Source organism: Calypte anna, chromosome 2 (assembly GCF_003957555.1).
Source record: "Calypte anna isolate BGI_N300 chromosome 2, bCalAnn1_v1.p, whole genome shotgun sequence".
Classification (NCBI taxonomy): domain Eukaryota; kingdom Metazoa; phylum Chordata; class Aves; order Apodiformes; family Trochilidae; genus Calypte; species Calypte anna.
In genome coordinates, this window is record NC_044245.1 from 54,734,764 (window position 1) to 54,754,979 (window position 20,216).

At 42.6% G+C, this 20,216-nt stretch overlaps 2 protein-coding genes across 5 annotated transcripts in view; one reads left to right on the forward strand and one right to left on the reverse strand.

Annotated features, from left to right (window-relative positions):
- Nucleotides 1-1,698: 1,698 nt before the first annotated feature.
- On the forward strand, nucleotides 1,699-3,359 carry CCR9 (C-C motif chemokine receptor 9). The gene is made up of 2 exons (XM_008496027.2): nucleotides 1,699-1,716; nucleotides 2,190-3,359. The coding sequence occupies exons 1-2, from the start codon at nucleotides 1,699-1,701 to the stop codon at nucleotides 3,357-3,359; spliced, it is 1,188 nt and encodes a 395-aa protein (XP_008494249.2).
- A 4,537-nt stretch (nucleotides 3,360-7,896) lies between these two features.
- Nucleotides 7,897-20,216, reverse strand: part of FYCO1 (FYVE and coiled-coil domain containing 1) — a 39,642-nt gene continuing 27,322 nt past the window's right edge. For 2 of the 4 annotated variants that reach the window (XM_030445766.1, XM_030445764.1), the window contains exons 15-18: nucleotides 15,946-16,041; nucleotides 13,874-14,084; nucleotides 12,089-12,198; nucleotides 7,897-11,681 (exon numbers count right to left, since the gene is read on the reverse strand). In XM_030445766.1, the coding sequence (XP_030301626.1) occupies nucleotides 11,606-11,681; nucleotides 12,089-12,198; nucleotides 13,874-14,084; nucleotides 15,946-16,041 (493 nt within the window). In that variant the 3' untranslated portion in view covers nucleotides 7,897-11,605. The remainder of the gene's footprint in view (nucleotides 11,682-12,088; nucleotides 12,199-13,873; nucleotides 14,085-15,945; nucleotides 16,042-20,216) is intronic. The other 2 variants (XM_008496018.2, XM_030445765.1) reach the window with 1 other exon arrangement.

Genomic DNA, 20,216 nt, shown 5'->3' on the forward strand with positions numbered 1-20,216 from the left:
CTTTCTTCTTTCAAGGGGCAGTTCATTACTTGTCAGCTTTTGGTGTACTGATACGTTCCCTGTAGAAAATAATCTAGGTGCTGTGGACATTTACTTTCCTTGGTTGTCTGCTTTGAAAGCAAGTAAAATAAAAAGTATTTTGAGTTTTGTGCATCAGAGTTAAAAGACAGTTAATGAGAATTTGAAGTGCATCATTAAAAGCCAGGTACTAAATTTATACCCGTACTTGAAAGCCCAGGGGCCAGCATAATTCTGCATGGATTTCCATATCCTGATAGAAAATTTTAAAATTAAGAGCATATACTTGTAACTATTTCATTTCTTCAACCTATTTTTAAGGAAAATACTCTGTGCCTAGACAAGTGGCTTTTTCTTCTTGCAAAGCTCTCATGCTACCAACCTTGCTCCTAAATAAATATTCATTAAAGTCTCTTTGTAAAGATTAAAAAAAAAAAAAAAGGGATTAGCTCCTCATGTCCTTTCTGAACACAATAATTTCTAAATAGGTGAAAACAGAAGCATTAAATCTGTTTTTTAACAGATTCCAAAACTCGGCACATACCTGCTGCATTTGCTTCAGCACTTGAAAGCAGACAAAGGGGTAAAGGAGGTTTGGGCCAGAGGGTGCCACAAACACAGCACCATTGCTGCAAAGACACTGCCTATCCCTAGAAGTAGCAGCTTACAGTAAATTAGCTTTGGTGAGAGTTTCACTAACTCAGCTGACCCTAAAGCAGGCTGGGGAGGTGACCTGCAGGCTCCATTGGTTTGTGCCCCAAATAATTACAGGGGAAGGTACTTTTAGTCAGGTGTGGTGAGAGGTTTGTTTCTGTGAGGTGACCTTGTGGTTGTGTGACCTGCTTTTGAAGGCACCAATGCCTGGAGGAAAGGTCTGTGCTTGCTGAAGGTCCCTGGTGGCACTCACTGATGGGACACACCTCTTGCTGTCCCCAGGCTTCATCCCCAGGCACTGGCAGAGGGTGGATGGTGCAGAACATGTCGAATACTCAGGAGTGCTAAACGACCTTTTGTGATGGTGGACTGGCTTGAAAAGCAATCTACAGAAGGAAAAGAACACTTTATTTTATTGTTTTCTGGGACATAATAATCTGCTGCTTAGGCCAACAGCAATGAGCATCGTGCATAAGCTCACAGATCAGAAAGAGATGTTGCAGGCAGAGTTTATCATATGGTGCAGATAATGCAGACATCTTAACACTGCAAACTACTACTTAAAGCAGGTACTCTTCTTTGTTAGTTGCCTGGGAATTTATGAGACACATTTCATGTAATCTCATAAATCTTTTGGAAGATGCAATGCTTTTAGATGACTTTTTTTTTTATTGTGTGCACTGGGGACTCCACATCGTATTAAAAATGAGATCACAGTGGCCCTAATGTATCAAAGCACTTAACCAGCACAGTGCCATAGAGAAGCTGAAGACTTAATATAGGCTAAATGCAAATTTGTAAAATGAAAGCGGTTAAATAACTCAAACCAGAAATAGAAGTTTCTTTGTGGTTTGCTTGTCTCCTGGTCATACTTGGTTCAAAGGGCTGAGGTTTTTATTAAAAGAAGAAGAAAGAAAAGAGTCACAGTTCTATTTCAAAGCTGTTTCAAATTAGTATTTCCTCTCCCTATTTTTCCTTTCCAGGTTACAGAGCCTCCTTCAAGACTGGGGAAAGACCTGGCTGAAGATGGCAGTTGCAAGCATAGTGAGTGCACAGCTACACTGCTCTGTAATCTATATTTTTCTTTCTCCCCTCTTTTCCTTCATCAGCCTTCTGCCTCTCTTAAGCATCGGTGCTGTTCCACCATAGCAATAAAGCAAAACCTTCTCCATCTCTCCAAGTTGGAGATTTTCTGTTTTGTTGTGTATTTGAAGCTGCCAAAACAACAGAGTTTTGAATCAGCTATCAGAGAAAATTCATCTGCCATTTTAGTAACTGAAGTTGGCTGGAGGCTGTGAATTCCTCTTTCACAAAGAGTTTGCTACTCAGTGAGCCATTTTTATAAGTCTTTTGTGAGCCACATGCTACTTCTGGGTGTGGACACTTCAGGCAGTCTGGAATCTGCTGTTTCACCCATCTAAGGTGGAATATACCAGGGATCTTCAACTGCATCTGGTGGAGACGGCCAAACTTATGCTTTACTGAGCCACATGAATTTACCCAATGTCCCATTACAGGTCACCCACCCTGGGAAGACCAGCCTGGATTACTACAGGAATGACAGCTCTGTGCTGTCTCTTTATGGAAACCTGGTGAACGACACAGACTTGACGTGTGACAAAAGGCAGGTCAGGCAGTTTGCTCAAGACTTTCTCCCGGTGTTTTTCTGCCTCATCTTCTCTGTGGGTATGGTGGGAAATGCCTTGGTCGTGCTTGTCTATTGCAAATACCTCTTCAGGAGGAGCACAACGGATTGGTATCTGCTGCACCTGGCCATTGCAGACCTCCTCCTCCTCTTCACCCTCCCCTTCTGGGCCAAGGCTGCCTTCGATGGCTGGATCTTCAAGGACATCATGTGCAAAGTTGTCAACAGCATGTATAAAATCAACTTCTATGGCTGCAGCTTGTTTCTTACCTGCATCAGCTTTGATAGGTACCTCACTGTTGTCCAAGCAATGAAAGCTAAAACTTCCAAGCAAAGGCAGCTCCTCCGCAGCAAACTCATGTGCTTGGCTGTCTGGCTGACATCCGTGAGCCTGTGCATCCCAGAAATCATATACAGCCAAAGCATGCAGGTGGGTGGCTTAACAGTTTGCAAAATTACATACCCACCAAATGTCAGTATGATCTTCAGTGTTACTGTCCTGGCCTTGAAAGTCACAGTTGGATTCTTCCTCCCACTCTTTGTCATGGCCATTTGTTACGCCCTCATCATCAACACCCTCCTGCAAGCTAAAAGATCCCAAAAGCAGAGGTCACTGAAGATCATCACCATGATCATCACTGCTTTCCTTCTCTCCCAGTTCCCATACAATATTGTTTTGCTGGTCAAAGCCATCAACAACCACACCAGGGTGTTGTACAGCTGCCAGGCTGCTGACCGACTGGACATTGGGCTGCAGGTGACCCAGAGCATCGCTTTCCTCCACAGCTGCCTCAACCCATTCCTCTACGTCTTCGCTGGGGAGAGGTTCAAGACAGCACTGGGCAGGTTGATGCAGAGTGGCAGCTGCTGCTGGAGCAGGGTCCAAGAGCAATTCTCCTCTGCTTGTGACGGACAGGAGCACAGCTCAGACTGGTCCTTTGCCACGTTGGGCAGGCGGAGGGTGAGGAGCTCACTGACCCTCAACACCCACTTGATGTCCTCCTCTGTGCACCCCTCCTTGCCAGGTGTTCTTGTTAGTTAGTGTGCCTTCCCTTCCCTTCAGAAGAGCACTAAACTCTTCAGGAACCATCTGTATACCCCAGGGGGGTGGGGAGGGCTGGGGATTCCTCATGCATCTTACCCTTACTGTTGGGGACCCAACTGTGGCTTGCTGGCTGAAAGGAAGGGAAAGCTTTGTCACAGTGGAGACAGTACTTGTAAGCAGAACTGATAGAGGACCAAAGTGATCTTTGTGGCAGCTGCAAATAAGCAGCCCGTCTGCAGCTCAGCCCACAGCCTAAAATAACTAGGCACACAGGAATCCATGAACCCAGCTACAGCAGCAACAGAGGCTGATGAAGCAGGATGAACCACTTGTCCTGTCCACACGATGCAGCAAGAGGGGGTTCAGCCTTCATCTCCTACAAAGGTGACTAAACTCAGGAGCCCTGCCTTCTCCTACACCAGATCCCCTCACCTGTAAAGGACAGCAGCCTTCAGCTCCTGCACTGGTTGGCTGCAGCAGGCAAATGCTGCTCTCTGTGTTGCTGAACAGGCAGGTCCTCTCGGAAAGGAACGCCAGTTGTTCATGTTCATCAAGTGGTCATTGCAGAGTTCGATCTACCTTTCCCCTGTAGTTTTGCTGTGTGGCATAAGGTGAAACTGGGTACAATTTATTTGCTGTGGCTCCTATTTTGGTACTGGAAACAAATCACACCTTGCAATTAAAATGCAGCAGCGCTGGAGACACTGCATGGCCCATCCTGGGGATATTTGCCCCGTCATGCAAAGCCGTAGTAAACCAGGACACAAAACACAAACTCCTGGTTCAGCAGATCTTTGCTTATGTGCTTTGTTAATGGTGAGAAAATATATTTAGCCTGGGGACAGTAAGACAGAAACTCTATAAGTATCAAATTTAACATTAATGAAATTTGGAATGAGACCTTGGTTTGGTGGAGGCAGCAGTCCCCAAAAGAAGCGTGCTGTAACACATCCCACAGTTTCTTCTGGGCTTTTTATGTTGGTGCCATGATGGTGCCTGAGGCCACCAGACATAGCGTGGCTGTTCCTCGTCACTTGCTAGGGTCTGCACTGCCCCACCACAGCCTGCATCTCCCTGGCTTCACCCACACATTTCAGTGCTGAGGAGGCTTTGTTTTAAATAATCAATCTTGATAACTGCTTCTTGTAGGAACGAAGTGTTTCACTGTGCATTAGCCGTTAAAGCACAGCAATGAACTCAAGCTTTCTGCAAGGTTTGATGCTGCTGTTTTAGCTAATAGGGTATATCTGAGCAGATGGGGTTCTAGCTTCATATATGTTTATTGGTTTTTTTTTAACTATTTCGTTTGGGGAGAAAATGGGTAAAAATGCATGCACTTTTTCCTATATGTGTAAGAAAGCTGTTTGGCTTTTTTTTTTTTTTTTTTATGCAATTCATATCAAGTTCATTTTGAAGAGAAGCTGAAATTCTGTTAAATAAAGGCATTTCCACATACAGTGAGCGAATGAACTGCTTGCTCCTTACCCATGCATCCTTCTCAGGTTTGGATCCTGAGGAACCCTGCAGGCACCAGAGGTCCTTTGAGCTCCAAGGCAAAGGGGTGGGGTGCAGTTTTGGGGAGGGAGGACAGGTTTTGTAGGCAGTGGGAGGAGAGATCATGCTGGGGGCAGACACTTCCCCACTGCATCTGAGCCCTGCTGCCCCCTGCCCAGGGCTGGGGTGAGGGTGCTCCCACACAGAGTGTTCCCCTGGTCCCAGAAGAGCACCTCAAGTCACGCAAACAAGTAAGTGAGCAAACCTTAGCTGTCACCAGCCTGTGGCCCTGACTGGTGGCCCAAGTCCCCGTTCCTTCCACAGCACCTTACCAGCCCTGGGAACTTGAATTTTGAGGCCTTCTCAGAGAAGTTAACAGCTTCTTCATTCCACAGAATGCAGTGGGGAATTCCCATGCTTGGTGGGTGGCTGTTAAGGAAGGTGACACAGCGATGAACTTTCAGCAGTTTGGGGTGGCGGGGTTGTCCCTAGGTCACATCTGTCCCATTCTGAGTCAGTCTGCTCACTGACACTTTGCTGGGGAAAATGGGAGGACCAGCCCCCTCCCTGCCCCTTGCGCAGGTTTTCCCTCATGGGGTCTGTCCCACTGGGTCTGCCTGTGATTCAGCAGCCAGTGGTGGCTTCCCAGGCTGCTAGAATCCCCCAAACTCGTGAGGAAGATGCCTTCCTGCAGCTCCTCCTGCTGCAGCCTCATCCCTGGTGGGGTCCCTCACTGCCAGCAACCACCATGCAGCAGGGACTTGGTCATGGAGGAGTCTGCTGCCATTGCCTCCTCCTCAGTCTGCCAAGGCACTCTGGCCTCCATCACTCTGTACAGTGACAGCAGCGTCCTATGACCAAACCTTCCTCTGTCCCTCTGCCTTGAGGTTTTAGATGGATTTATCCCACCAAAGTCCCTCTTGTGCCCTCTAGGGTGTTCCCAGCCTTCAGCAGGTGCTGCCTCCTGGGATCAAGTATCCCCAAAGGTGAGGGCTACTGCCTCCCCTGCCCCATGGCTCTTCACAGCTCCCATGGGATGCTGCCTTACCATGGCTCCAGCAGGATGGTCACCAAGCAGTTGTTGGAAGTCATGCTAGAGGCATGAGAGTTTCCCTCTTCTCCCTTTAGGACCGCATTTTCCCCAGACATTTCCAGTTTTGGGTTGCAGCCTTTTCTGCTGTCCCTGCTGTCGGAAGAAGCAGCTCAGCTTGCCTCTGCCCTGAGTGTTGCATCTCCACCCTGAGATCCTTCATTTCAACTCCTAGGGCCCACCTCAGACTTCTGAGAGCCAGAAACGTACCAGGGCCCCACTTTTCACGCAGGTGGGAACCCCAGTCTATAAAACATGAAACTTGCTGGTTCTGCCACTTCCCTGAGAAAGCAGACAAGGAGGAGCCACTGAAACAAGAAGTTCCCACCTCACGCAGGTGGGAACTGCCCACTGGCCTAACACCCTCAAACTGTGCAAAGTCTGGGAGCTGCGCCACAGCAGGGGCAGCCACAGTAGTAGCTTCAGGCTGTCCTTGATTTGTTATGGTGAAGGGCTTGGAGGTAGCCTACAGTACAGGTAGTCATGTAGCAGGGGGGCAGCCTGCTTGTGGTACAAGCAGAGGAAGTTGGGAGAGCTGGTGAGAAAGTTTCACTCTTTTCAGACAATCCCATCTACCTGGTGCCAGCTCCTGCCTGAGCGATGTGCTTTATAGAAGCCTCTTAGAGAGAGCAGAACAATGATGGAAAGGTGTGAGAGAACCATGGTAGATAAAGTATCCCAAAACCAGACCCACTGATCTGACTTGGGTATGTGCAAACCCACGATTTCCAAGCATGCTCTGGGTGAATTATCCATCATGTGACAGAGCAGGCACTCCCAGGTGCTGCCTGCTTTATCCAAGCCTCCTGGGCTACATGTGTTTTGAAACCTTGTATCTGGACTTCAGAGAGTCCATGTGAGACCTCAAGGGCTAACAGGGAAGATCTTGGTCTTGTGGCAGCTTCACATGGTCCCTGCAGTGGAACGTCACCTGGGCTGGGTCAAGGCCAGGTCCTGGGGCATGGGTGGGTTAAGATCCTATGTCAGGCAGCACTAGGGCTGGGAGAGCCTTGTTCCTAGCACCAAGAGAAGAGATGCTGTCCTTTATGGCTAAACATGGGTTACTGGAGATAGACACAAAGGCTGTCATCCAGCCACAGCCTCCCCTGCAGAGGGGACAGCATTTACTGGGATCTACTGTTATTTACATGTGTATAGTAGGTCCTTTGTAGAGGCTTCACTGGAAACTGTTTCAGCAAGAAGCCTCTGAGCATGGAGCAGGGGCTGGTGCTGCTGCTGCAGGAGCATGGGGATGGGAAGTGTCACAGCCTCCACCCCAGCAGGAAACCCCCATGAGGAAACAGAAATAACCCACAAATGCTGGGTTATTTGAAGAAGAAATGACTGGTTGTGGCAGGGCCTGTCATCCTCCTGACCCCACTGAGATGGCGCCAGCAGCTCAGACAAGCTGCTTACCACATGCCCCAGCGTTGGGATTACAGATGCAAACTCAAGAGGAGACACATGGGAGAGTGTCTGCAACACACACCGTGCTTCTCTCCCTCCCACTGCCACAAACCCTAACCCGGGTGCACAGACCCAGCCAGGACCTGGGGAAAACCTGATGGGTGCCCTGAGCTGAAGGACAGCACTGCTCGGAGGCCTGGGAGCCAGAGAGAGCAATTACTGTCCTTGGAGTTGCTTTGCTTTAACCTTCCAGGGGAAGCCAAGGCAGATGAAGGTGCATCTCAGCAATGAGGCTCTGTCCTTGCTGGGGGAGGGCACAGTGATAATTCCTCTATCTTGGAGACCAGCTCACTTAGTACTTATTTAAGGATCTCTGTTGTTGTTCTGTTGCACTGTTCAGATGCAGCCGTTGCCCATCAGCATGACAAACTGTTTTCTATTTTCCCAATTTTCTAATATTTTTCCCTGCTTAGAGGTACGTCATACAATCATCTGATTAATTTTCCAAGCAAAATCTCTACAAGGCAAAAAAGGGACACATCCTCTTGATACAGAATTTCATTTTTTTAATTCCTGAGGTTAAAAAAGGAAAAAAAAAGCATCAAGAAATATTCCAGTACACAACCGTCTACATCTTTGTAACTGTACAGATGCTGGTATACACAGATCTCTTTCACCTATCTGGAGAGTGAAGTTTGATGTGAACGGGGTTTGGAATTCTTTGGCAGTTAAAACCAAAAGATGCTTCTGAACAAGTTACGATCTCAGTGATTGAGCATGATTAAAACTGTAGTGCAATTTCAGTTTTAAAAAAGGAGCAGAGTCAGGCTTTTGTACCTTTGATATTCTGTAACATGTGGTACACTCTTGTGCAGCACATCTCAGTGTTTTTTCATAAAGCAACACTGAGTAACATTGAGTAAAGGAACACTGTCACTTTCTTAAAGCAGCTGCGTTCTTTCCTTTGCATAAACCTCTGCAGAACAAAAAATACTACCCTCCACTGTTCCAGCACCCAGAAAAAATTCCAGTTGCTTATACTGACCACAACGTATACTCTCTTTGTCCCATGAGTGTGACATCCCCTTAAACTCATTTCATCATCATCGATTTCAAATATTTCTCTTAATTGTATTACTGGAATTAATAAAAGGCTCAATTTGACATATCTAAGCACCTATAAATAGATTAACTAGCATCCTTGACCCAGCTCACATGAACAAAGGAGGTATAAGGTGCTTGAAGGAAATAACTTCTTGCACAAACCTGCACTTATGCTATGTCCTTTATTGGGTTTCTGTGATCCCAGTACTAAGCCATCTGTGACGTTCAAACAGAAGGCAGGTACTAAACACAGGTTCTATACTGTCTTCTCCATGCAGCCTCCGAGGTGTAAAAGACTCCTTCCTCTAAGTGATATGATGGAATTCCTGTTCTTCAACAGCAGCTTTAAATGGTTGCACTTACTGTACCTTACCAGTTTGAACAATTCCTCTTTAGCAATGTTTTCTGCTTCTTAAATTTTTCTGCTTCTTCTTGGTTAGAAGCAAAATTTTGCTTTTCTACAGGCTCTGGCTCCCACTCTTACTCCTCTTTCAGAGAGCAAAATAGCCATGAAACTTACGTCCATGAGGCAGGAAAACCTGAAGAAAATTATCCTAAAAACTAAAATGCTAAGTAAAAATATCCAGTGTTTTTATTCCTCTCCTCCCAAACATATGCTTCAACCAGCCTCAGGATAGTCTACATGAAAGACTGGCTTACTAGATGGAGCAAATTACTTAAGAAGTTACATAAACAGCTGCTAAAACCATTTGCCACAGGATGAAAAAATGTTAAGAACTGGGATGCTGAAAGCAAAGATGCAAGCTCTGCAAATAATTTTGAATGGAGATATTTCAAATACTTCTGAGCAGAGGTGTTATAGTTGACTTAAGATACTTGACAGTGTCCCTTTACCTTTCATTTGGCATTTTAAGAAAGGTATCCTAGTAAGATTAGTATTCTAACTAAAATAATAGCAAAATAATGCTTTTTAAAACCACACCTAAAAGTTTAAAGGAAAACTGCAGCAGACTCCAGTAAAAGCTCAAGTGAAATAGCATAGTATATAGTACACAATACTCCATTTTTAAGCAATAAATAATATCTTCTTGCTTAATTAAATATAAAACATAGCTTCAACACTGAAATACCCCGTAATTCATGAACTGTTCCATGTGCCATTTATTGCCTATTTATTGCCAACTTTAGTCTCTTGTCCACCTCCTTTTCATGCATACAGCCAGGTAAGGGTTTATTGCACTGCAGCCTGTTCCCCCAGGAGGAGTAAACCAGCCTGCACCTTTCCCTGACCCTCTGGCTGGGAGAGGCTGGGGAGCACACCACCCATATGGGGAAGGAGTGTCTGAAGGGAAGGGAAAGCTACTGATGAGTCAGACACCTAAAATCTAGGTGTTTCAGGAAAGGCAGTCATTCTTCCACAATCTTTTTCAAGATCACTGTATTTACACAGTGGCAACATCTAGAATAAATGATTAGCAACACTTAGTTTTGCCTGCAGTATTCTTTTCCTTACTATGATCAGAAACTTCCCTCTACCTTGGCTGCTACTGTATAAATACTCAACACTTGTCTTGTGAGTTCCACCTTTCACCCAACCAGCCTTTTGCCATAGAAGAAGATCCCTTGTGGCTAACAGATTGGACCAGCCACAAATAAACACCAACTGGACACTCCCCACTTCTTTTTCTATTGAGCTGATCCCTCCAATCCCCTGCCCTTGTTTTTATTATACAAGTTTGATCCTGTGCTTTCTTTCTGCTCCCCTCAACAATTTGCTTCAGCTTGTGCTTGTCCTCTTTTCTTCTTTCCCTCTCATATTTTACTGTCTGTCTCTCACCATGACCCCTGTATACGAGCTACAGCTGTCACCAAGAGTCTACAGGGTTTTTGGCAGGCTGAGCTGGCCATCTACTAACTGCTGCACTAAAATCTCCCACGTCTGAGGTTTCCTTTGGTGAGCCATACCATGAGAACTCAGACACACCTAAAAGAGCTTTTCTTCTTTTTCCTGTCAAACGTTTGCCTTTCCATCAGCAGACAGGATTCTTAAACAGAAAAATCTGCTTTCAGGTACTTCAACAGAGTAGAAACCCTATGCTTGAAGCAGACAGTTTGTATGGAAACTCTGCATAAAGGAGAATTTAGCCTTCCCTTAAAAGCCTGCATTTAGATCCAGCTCTGCCTTCTAACTGCAGATGGAAACCCAACAGCTGATTAGGGCAATGGCAGGGTTAGGGAAAGGGCAGAATGCACTAACACTGGGTGGAGACCTCATCAGGGCTGGATATGCATTCAGTTTTGGATGGACTTTTTGGGACCAATTCAAACATTATTGCTAACTTCCACCTGGTGTAAAGGGAGAGAGATTGCTGACCTCCTCAGAAAATGTGCTTTCCTGTGAAAGCTGATGATTAAGGTGCTAAAGCCAGAAAAAGGAATGCTCCTCTTCCTAATATCACACAGTGAGCAGTACATGATTCTACAAATTATACTCCTGATTCTGCCACCAACTTACAGAGTATGGTGAGCAAAAGGAAAAAGGAGTTGTTGCTTTGTGTTGTATTGTTTTGTAACTGGCATTCAGTACCGAAGCATTCGTAAAAGCCAGTTAAGATTTACCAAATCTTAGCCTCAAAATGTAAAAAACCACTATGTTTGCTCTTTATAAAACATGGGAAAGATAAAAAATTCCAGATGGATTACAGTATATGCCTGTGAAGACTGACATATTGCATAGTTGTTGCTCTGACTGTAAGAACAGTAGATCAGAAGAGAAATGGTTATGTTTACTTCTCATTAAAGAGGTCAACAAAACACATTTTTCTTTAAATTTCCTTTTGAAGGATATTTTTGGAAGAAAAGTAATTAAATTTTCAGTGGAGAATTTCAGTTTGCATTTAGACACACCCCCAATTATTTTTCTCCCCACTGAAAAAAAATTTGGTTGGAACATTACCTGACCTGTTACATCAAACATGGCTTTTCAGCAATCTGTACATAGTACAGAACCATTAGTGTTCCTAAAAAGGCTTCTGGTTTTTTTTAGTGTATACAGGTTCTCTAAGTGCATTATAACTATTGCATAGTTTCAAAATCTTCAAACACAGTGGTAATCACAATGCTTCCATGTACATAAATAATAGCATTTCTTAAAATTTTAATTAAAAATAACACGGTCGAGTCAAGGCTATGGAAAATCACTTCCATCATAGATGACAGGTCGTTCAATAGTCAAGTGATAAAACACTCTTTTTGAGATAAACCTGTCAAAGGAGAAAAGAGAGCAAGACAGTCATGTTAGCTGGTCAGCTAGAGAGAAAGCCTTAAAAGTGTGATCAGTCGTCCAGTTTATATTGAGGCAAATAAATAACTGGTGTTAAAAAGAAGAATGCCTGTACAAGGGTTTGGGTCTGTTAATAAAATGACAATCCTGACTAAACTGTCTTGGAAAGAGACACAGATTACTTGCTTACTTCTGTTTATCTTCTCAGAGGTTGAGAAATAAGAGTAGAATTATGCTATGGAGGGAGAAAAAGCCCCAAACATAAACCAAGTTATGACCAATACTCATACTTACTTCTGTATGGCAGAATAATGATGGTACATGCATCCACTTCCACAGTCTGTAAAACCAAGCTTATTTCACCTTTTACACCCACCTAGGACCTACCTAGAGAATGTGTTGTCAAATATCAGCGTGTAGATTCCAGAGTTTCTGACTTTCACCTGACCTCTGATAGTTTCCTTATGAGAATTGCAGCGGGTCATAGGAATCAGAACCTGGAATCCAATACAAAATCAAAATGAAACTTTCTAATTGCCCTATATATTGCATTTGACTTCAGAACAGACTCTAGCTATCTTCAAAATCCCAAAGTGCATGTGTTGCCACAAAAAATATTTGTTCTCACTGATTAGAATTAAAAAATCCCCCAAACTGATTCACAGTGAGACATGTTTTCCTTTGACAACCTCTTTAGAGCATTGCACTGCTAATCTCGGCCTTAAAGATGGAATCAAATCCTGATCTTTTAAATGTTGTTAATCTATGCAAGTTTATTAAAATCAGCAGTGACGAATTAAGTTTATACAAATATATCCAAGAGCAGGATTTAGTTAAGTATGTCTTTTAGTATATGTTTTTATACTCCCTGTATTATAAAATAAGCTCTCTCAGCAAAACTGTTTATTTAAATTTACAGCAAAACTGTGTGCAGCCATCTTTGCTATAAAACCCCAGCAGACACAGCTGTCAGAACAGCAGCTGACCCAGATCAAAGACAAGTTGGGGTTGTTTGGCCTAGGGAAGAGGAGGCTCTGAGATGACTTTATAGTGGCTTTCTAATATCTGAAGAAAGCTGGGGTAGGGCTTTTTACATGGCTGTGCAGCAAGAGGACAAGGGGACATGGCTTCAGAATTGAGGAGGGGAGATTTAGGTTAGACATCAGGAAGAAATTCTTCCCTGTGAGGGTGATACGATGCTGGAACAGGTTGGCCAGGGAAGGATGTTGTGGCTGCCCCCTCCCTGGAAGTGTTCAAGGCCAGGTTGGATGGGGCTTTGAGCAACCTGGTCTAGTGGGAGGTGTCCCTGCCCATGCAGGGGGTTGGAACTGCATGATCTTTAAAGACCCTTCCAACCCAAACCATTCTGATTCTATGACAACCCTATAAAACCCAGGTTATATCAAATAGGTGTATCAAGATGGAAGTGGCATTCATTCTTCATTCTGCCTTCAGATGACAACAAGATTTTACATGGAGTCAGCTACCCTGGAGTGAATTAACACATGCTATATAACTGTCCTGCTCCCTCAAGTCACAGCCTTAGAGGTCCCCCTGCCACAGTAGGTTAAACCAACAGCTGCCTAGTATTGAGTAAAGCCTTCCAATGACCTGAGTAACATAAAACAGTAGAATAGTTTGGGTTGGAAGGGGCCTTTACAGGTCATCTAGACCAACACAGATCCACTTGATCCAATAACCTCATGAAATAAGGGCAGTGCATATAAAAACTTGTAACCTGGGCACTGAGCAAAGGAATTTTGCAAGTTGTGGGCACATCATCAGGGCACTCAAATTTAATTCTTAATTGTTAACCCAATTAACAATTGTCCCCTTGTGGCCTCTACTTAAGAGCCTGGCAAGATCAGTCCTAAGCAATTTACAAAATAAGTAATATTGAGGAGGGAAAAAATAACTGATTGATAATAGCAAGTGACTTTTAGATGTGATCAATAGAAGCTACAGTGCTTTTCAACTCTACTTTTGCAGGCAGTATTAAAGATGTATCTCTGCCTTCAGGAGAACTGTAGATCAATAGAAGAATCAAGTCCTTCTAATGAAAAAGCCTCTAGTATTCTTGTGGAGGCCAACTAGCTAGATTTGCTGATTCCTGTAGGCAGTTAATTGTAGTGTACCATAATTTCTAAGGTAGTAAGGACACAAAGGCCTTACTTTGCACTGATCCAGTGGTGTGTCTTCTGATTCTTGGTAAACAACGCTGAAGGATATGCTTTTAGGGTCTGATGAGAAGATCCAGCTAATAGTTAGCCCCATCTCTGCAACAGTGATAGGAATGATACTGTAGGTGCTGGATTTAATGAACAGCTCTCTGTTGCCTTCCCCAAAATTTAGGATCTCTTCCACTGTAAGGGGTAATTTGATCCTGTGAAGGAGAAAAAGACAATCACTTAGAGAGATAAGCATTTTTTTTTTATTTCCCACCCATTTGAGGTTGACTCCACAGCAACTTCGGGACAGGTCCACAAAATGCAGAAAAATTCAGCCTTGGATGAAGGCTAGAACTACAGAAAAGATGATGGATATCAAGCACTTCCACTGCTCTGGCAAATGTGAATATTGTTTACTTATTTATTTAATTTTGACTAGAAAAACCTATTGCTTGAGTACAGCGTTTCAGTTACTACAAGTAAAAATTGGGTATGCTGCCCTCTGCTGTTCTTTTTGAACAAAAATTTAAACAAAAATACGTCAATTTACACCCCTTTCTAGATAACATTTGTACAGGAAATAGGGATCAGGAGTACAGAGAGGACAGATGGGTAGAATGTGAACTGCAGCTCTACCTAGATCCACTGTAGTACTTTCTGCTATTGCTTGGTCTGTTTTACCAAAGCCAGCTGCACAAAAACTGACTGAAAGCTCTTCCAATTAAAAACTAAGTTCTAAGCACCTAGATGATCCCAAGTCCAGAAGCATTACATTAGCCTACCTCACTTGACATCCACTTAAACAGGAGAATGCTTTTTACTTCCTTCAGAGGAAATCTGTAATTTTTAAGAGCTAATGATCTCACTCACATTACCCTAACTAAAACTAGTCTAACATACTATTCTTTGGGCCTAATAAATTGTTTCCCAGTCAGTGAGCTCACAGTCACAATACTATGATTTGCTTGCCAGAAACTACAAAAAATCAGCCCACTTGCCAGAAGGTATCACAGCCACTATGATGATTTGCTGTTCTAGAGTAAGGAGGAGTTCAATTTCCAACCATGACTAAGATGTGGTTAATGGATCACAGATACTTTATTATGATAACTACTGTACTCTGGCCAGAGAGGAAGTTTTATATGAAGTATTGCTTACCCTGTTACTCTTTTTTCCTCACTGAAATAACTATTGGAGTCTCAGATGATCTTTGATTTTAATAAACTAATGATCAGTCTTGGTTTTGCCCTTCTGCCCAGCTATGACTTTGGTTACTGCTTCATTTACCTGGTTCTCTGAACAGAAGCAACAATTTTTAAGCATGGATTAATTTATCTCTCTGCATGCAAAAGTTTAAAACCTTCCCCATAACTAGGCCAAAATTTAAAAGGGAGGCTTAAGGGGAGAGTGAGCAAAGGAGAATTTCTCCAGGTCTCAGGCATTTTCACATTTCATTCTCTTCTTGGCTGTGAAAGTGACATGCTGTATTGCTACTGCATGGAAGAATTTCTGAGCAGGATGCATGAAGATAAATGTGTATAAAGACTTCACAAAGGTTTAACAGGCTCATCTGAACATTTAATGCTATAGCATGTATCAGTCTGAGCAGACAGGACAGTTTCTGTGAGGCAGTAGATAAGGGCCTACCAATAAATAATAGACAGATACTCCAAAAGGCCACGAATTCTCTCCTGGTGCTATAAGTCTGACTAGCACAGAACTCCTTGACTTTCCCTTGCCATGTCTTCCAGACTCCACTAGAAATACTCAGCCTTCTCCCTAAGCTTCCTAACTGCTCACAGCACCTCCTGCAGTAACAGTAAGAAGGAAGGTTTTCTGATGTGGGCACAAATATTTCCTTCTTGCACTGAAGTTTTTCAGGACTGAAGAGAAAGAATCTGTCTCTTTGGGGCTGCTCTGCTTAACTGAGCTATACACCCTGCTCTTCCTCAGATCAAATTCTACTACATAAGTGATCAGCTCTTCTGGAGTCTACAAGACTTGTGCTCACATAGCTGGTATTGGAGCTTGGCTTTCATTCTTTCAGCCTGGTGTTAATGAAAGTGTTCAGCTTACATGATTTCTCCAGACTTCAACAAACATATCTCAGCATCTTGAGCAACTTGCCACTCTTCTGATTCATCGTAGGTTGAAGAATTACATGTGCTGTTTCTAGAAGGAAGAAAAAGGAAAGCCATGATTCTCCAAATAGTATGTGGTCAAACACCATTTCCCCACTGATGTCTTCCTAAAATTGAAATGTATTGATAGTCACGGTGCCAAATTCTGGAATTTGTACTTTGTGCATTCTATTTGCAGCCCTATTCTGCTCACTGCAGTGCACAAATGTAAAACTGTTCCTATCCTGGTTTCATGACCTAAGAGGAACACATGGGTCTAGAATATCTCTTCAACAGTCTTAAGATTAATTCCTTACTAAGATGCTGCTAGGTTTTAAAGATTCCATGGCAGGTAGAAGTCTTGGAGGGTAGACACAAGCAACAGTCTGGGCTGTCCACTTAAGCAAAGGCTGCACAGGGATGTAACACTTGCCCTGAATCTAATCTATGAGATGATTTACAAGTATATTATTCAGTTCCTCACTCGGACAATGATACACAAAACACATTTTATTGCTGTAGAATCACTATCATCTATCTCCTTCTCTACAAGAAATATGGGATGAATCAAACACAAATGCACTGAAGAAGATGTTACAGGATGACGAAGTAGGATGTTTTCTCCCCACCACAATGTGTCCAGAGGAAACAGATGGAAGAACCTGCCATCCACTCCTTACCTCAAAAAGGGGGCATGTTCTGGATGAACAATGGAGTAGCACCTGCTATGTATTACAGGGCTGGGACACAGAGAGAAAAATGAGTTTGAGGGTCGGTAAACAAATGCTGATAGATTCCAAGTAAGTTAGAACTTCTCTAACTGACACTTACTTTGCTTCTCTGCTTCTCAGCAGGTTGATAACAGGATGAATTAGGCTGTCATTCCCCGAAAAAATGCCAAGGATTCTTATATACAGGGAACCATCTGGTCGGTTCCTTCCGAAAAACAGTGGAAAATAATAAAATGTAGAGTCATTTATACATGCTTTTGAACTACCAAGTGTAATCATGTAGCAAGGGCATAATTGCCACACATTCTGTAGATCAATTCTCAAAATGAGTGCACAGTTCAGCAATTTCTTTTAAATCCTACAGGACCTTGCTCTACAAGCAGCACTGCTGAGTAGAAGAGCAGGGAAAAAACATCTTCTTGTAACAGCACCTTCAGCTGGCCTGAATATACTGTGTCAGCACATACACGTGTGACTGCAGCAGGCTGACTCTATTGGTTGGAAACAGGAAGAATTTATTGTTATGGCTGCAAATTAAACTGTGACCACTGTCTAACATGTTTCCTCAACTCATAAAGCACTGTTATCTGCAGAATTCATGTTCTCTTCTTCCTGTAGCCTCTTTGGTAACTTTTGACTTCCTCAGAGTCATACCTCTACTGTTAATACCCTAAGCAGACAGCTGTGACATGCAGGGAAGACTCAAACCTGTGACTAAGTGCCACATCCTGTGCTACAACCAAACACTACCTGCTGACTGAGATGTTGGAAAGACATAGGATGTGCTGGTCTACAAAGGTTAATAAAACATCTATGGAAATACTTAGTAAATAATACAAATACTTAATAACTGTCTTTATACAACCAGATAAGAAAACTGAATCTAAAAAAACCCCAGAAAACTAAACGATAGTTTGTAAACCTATACATATATTTTGTTTGAACAGTAGGAACAGATACAGACTTCATGCTGTGATACACAGAACTCGCCTTTCCCACCATGACAGGTACACAGCTTTATGTTCACAGCCTTGAATTCAAACAAAAAAAAAGAACTACAGGACTACAGGCTTCCTAGAAGTGTCAGACTCCATGATTTATTATGAAGTGCCGTCAGTATTCCTTATTTAATCCAATAATTTCACCTTTCTTTTGGGACCCTGAAATGTAAATTAAATACCAAGACCAATACATTTTCCAGGTTCTCCTCAAACATGTTGTCCTTATTCCTGCTATTGCAACCTAGCACATGGTTAGGTGGTTACAATCTCAAAGTAAATCCGCTTTCTCTTTATCATGTTCCATTCAGTCTCAATAGAGGTTTGGTAGCTTCTGTGGAAAATTCCCTGACAGGAGAATTTACATGACCTATTCACACTAGGTGGCAGCATCAAGGATGTTCTGCAGCTTGCCAGATAGCAGCTTAAGAACATGCACTCTCTGCTGTATCTATTAAATCCAGACTATTTCTATTTCTTTGAAAAGTGAAATGAAGTTGGTCTGAAAAGCAAGTGGAAGAGCAGCCTTCTTCTGGTGACCAGAGGAGAACTATCTATGATGGATCAAAACAGAATAGCACCTTCTGACTTTCCACTGTTTGCATTTCAATTTCATCAGTTTGAGAATTAACTGTAGTAGAACCAGACCTCAAAGCAAAACTTGTCTTGTGCTGCTTGGCTCTCTTTAGCTTACTTTTCCACCCATGATGTTGTTCCCATCCAATTAAAGGTTCTATTAAACATCTAAATCTTTTCAGAACCTAGACTCTGTTCATCCGAACTGTTAACAAGACTGAATATAAACTCATCCTGCTCCCTGTTTTCCTGACCAGGGAACCTTCCTCTTTCCTTCCTCCCTCCCTAACAATGCTTTCACACTGTTACACTTCAGGCAGAAAGATTACTACTATTCTACTATATCAGGTAATGTAATAACTGAAAATCTTTTTAAAAGAAATTACTAGCCTTACTGTCTCTTTAAAGGTAAAAGCTTATTTGCATTTTAATGGTCTGCAGAACATAAGAATCTCTCCCTGTGTTTTAAAATGCCATACCAGGGTATACACACTTAGAGCACATTTTCAGTAGCAAAGACTGAAAACACTTGGCAGAGGTGGCCAGGTCATGCAGAAACTGTTCATCCTTGTAATACAGGCTCAGCCTTTAAGAGATCCTTCCTGACTAATTCTGAGCTGTAATTTTAGAATTCTCCTCCAGCGTTCTGGCTAGTGAGACCTTTCCACCATCACAAGTGTCATGGGGAAGGGCAGGTGTGGTCTGTGTTCTCTGCAAAGTATGTCTCAGGCTCAAAGTATGACCACAGTAGGACTCTTCCCCTGGCTCCTAACATGAAGTAAACAAGAGCAACAGAGGATAAAACACAATTTCCTGCCTATAATTTATGAAAAAGGGGAGACAGACAGCCTTTAAAAACATGGTGCAAGAAGGATGTTGTGTGGGTGCCTTCAAGAATGCTGTTCCATTAGTAGTGGCAATCTTGTGGGACAAAATAAATCTAGTCAAATTCCAAAGTGAAAAAAATGGTGGCACATACTTATTTCTTTTCTCCTGGTTGCATTCTTCAGAGCTAACTCACCTGTGAGACCCGTTCTGCAGATTACATGAGTTCAAAGTAGTAGTCATGCCTTTTTTATTCTTAAGACTAACTAACAAAGATCCCCCACTGCAAATTTTCCTTTTGCAAACCAGAGACAGTATTAATTTCACAAGAACACTGTGCAGCTCAGTTTCCTCATGCCCAATTCGTGATAAACATGGATGAACTCTCTGTGTAAACAGTATACAAAGTGGGCTAAATACATAGAACTTACTTACCAAGAAACAAAAATTTAGAATTTCGAATTTGTTTTTTCCAAACAAACAAGTCTGTACAGTCTGCCTGCCACCCAACTTGCAAGTCACCGTGGTTTATGTTGGAAACAAGTCTTCTGAGGGCAAAAGAGGTCTGCTTTCTCAGCAGCAGACTGGTTATTCTGTGGCTATTTTCATTTTAGCTTTTAGATTTATCATGCTTATTTTTCTGCCCAGAAGCAAAACAAGCAAAGAATTTAGGTGAAATTGCTTTTTTTTTCCTTTCCCAAATATATGAACATTTTTGAAAGTTAATATATTTTACAGAACGGAATTTTTGGAACATACTTGAAAAAAACAGCAAAAACAGTATTCAAAAAATAGCAAAACAGTATTTTGTATAAACACAGATACACATTGAACTATATAACTACAACAAACATAGTTTGCAAACAAAGTAGCCAGATATTCAGATGGCCTTAGAACCTCTTAATTGATAACTCATGTAGAAATAGATGTTAAAGAAAAGACTGAAATCTGCATTGCCTCTCATTTCCTTAGGAAAGAAAGAATGAACTTGTGCTAGATATAGCTATATAATTCCTGTTCCTTTTCTGCAAGCTGTTACCTTTAAAGTAATAAGGTATCCTACATCTGCAGACCAGTTATTTCACATTCAGTTCAGT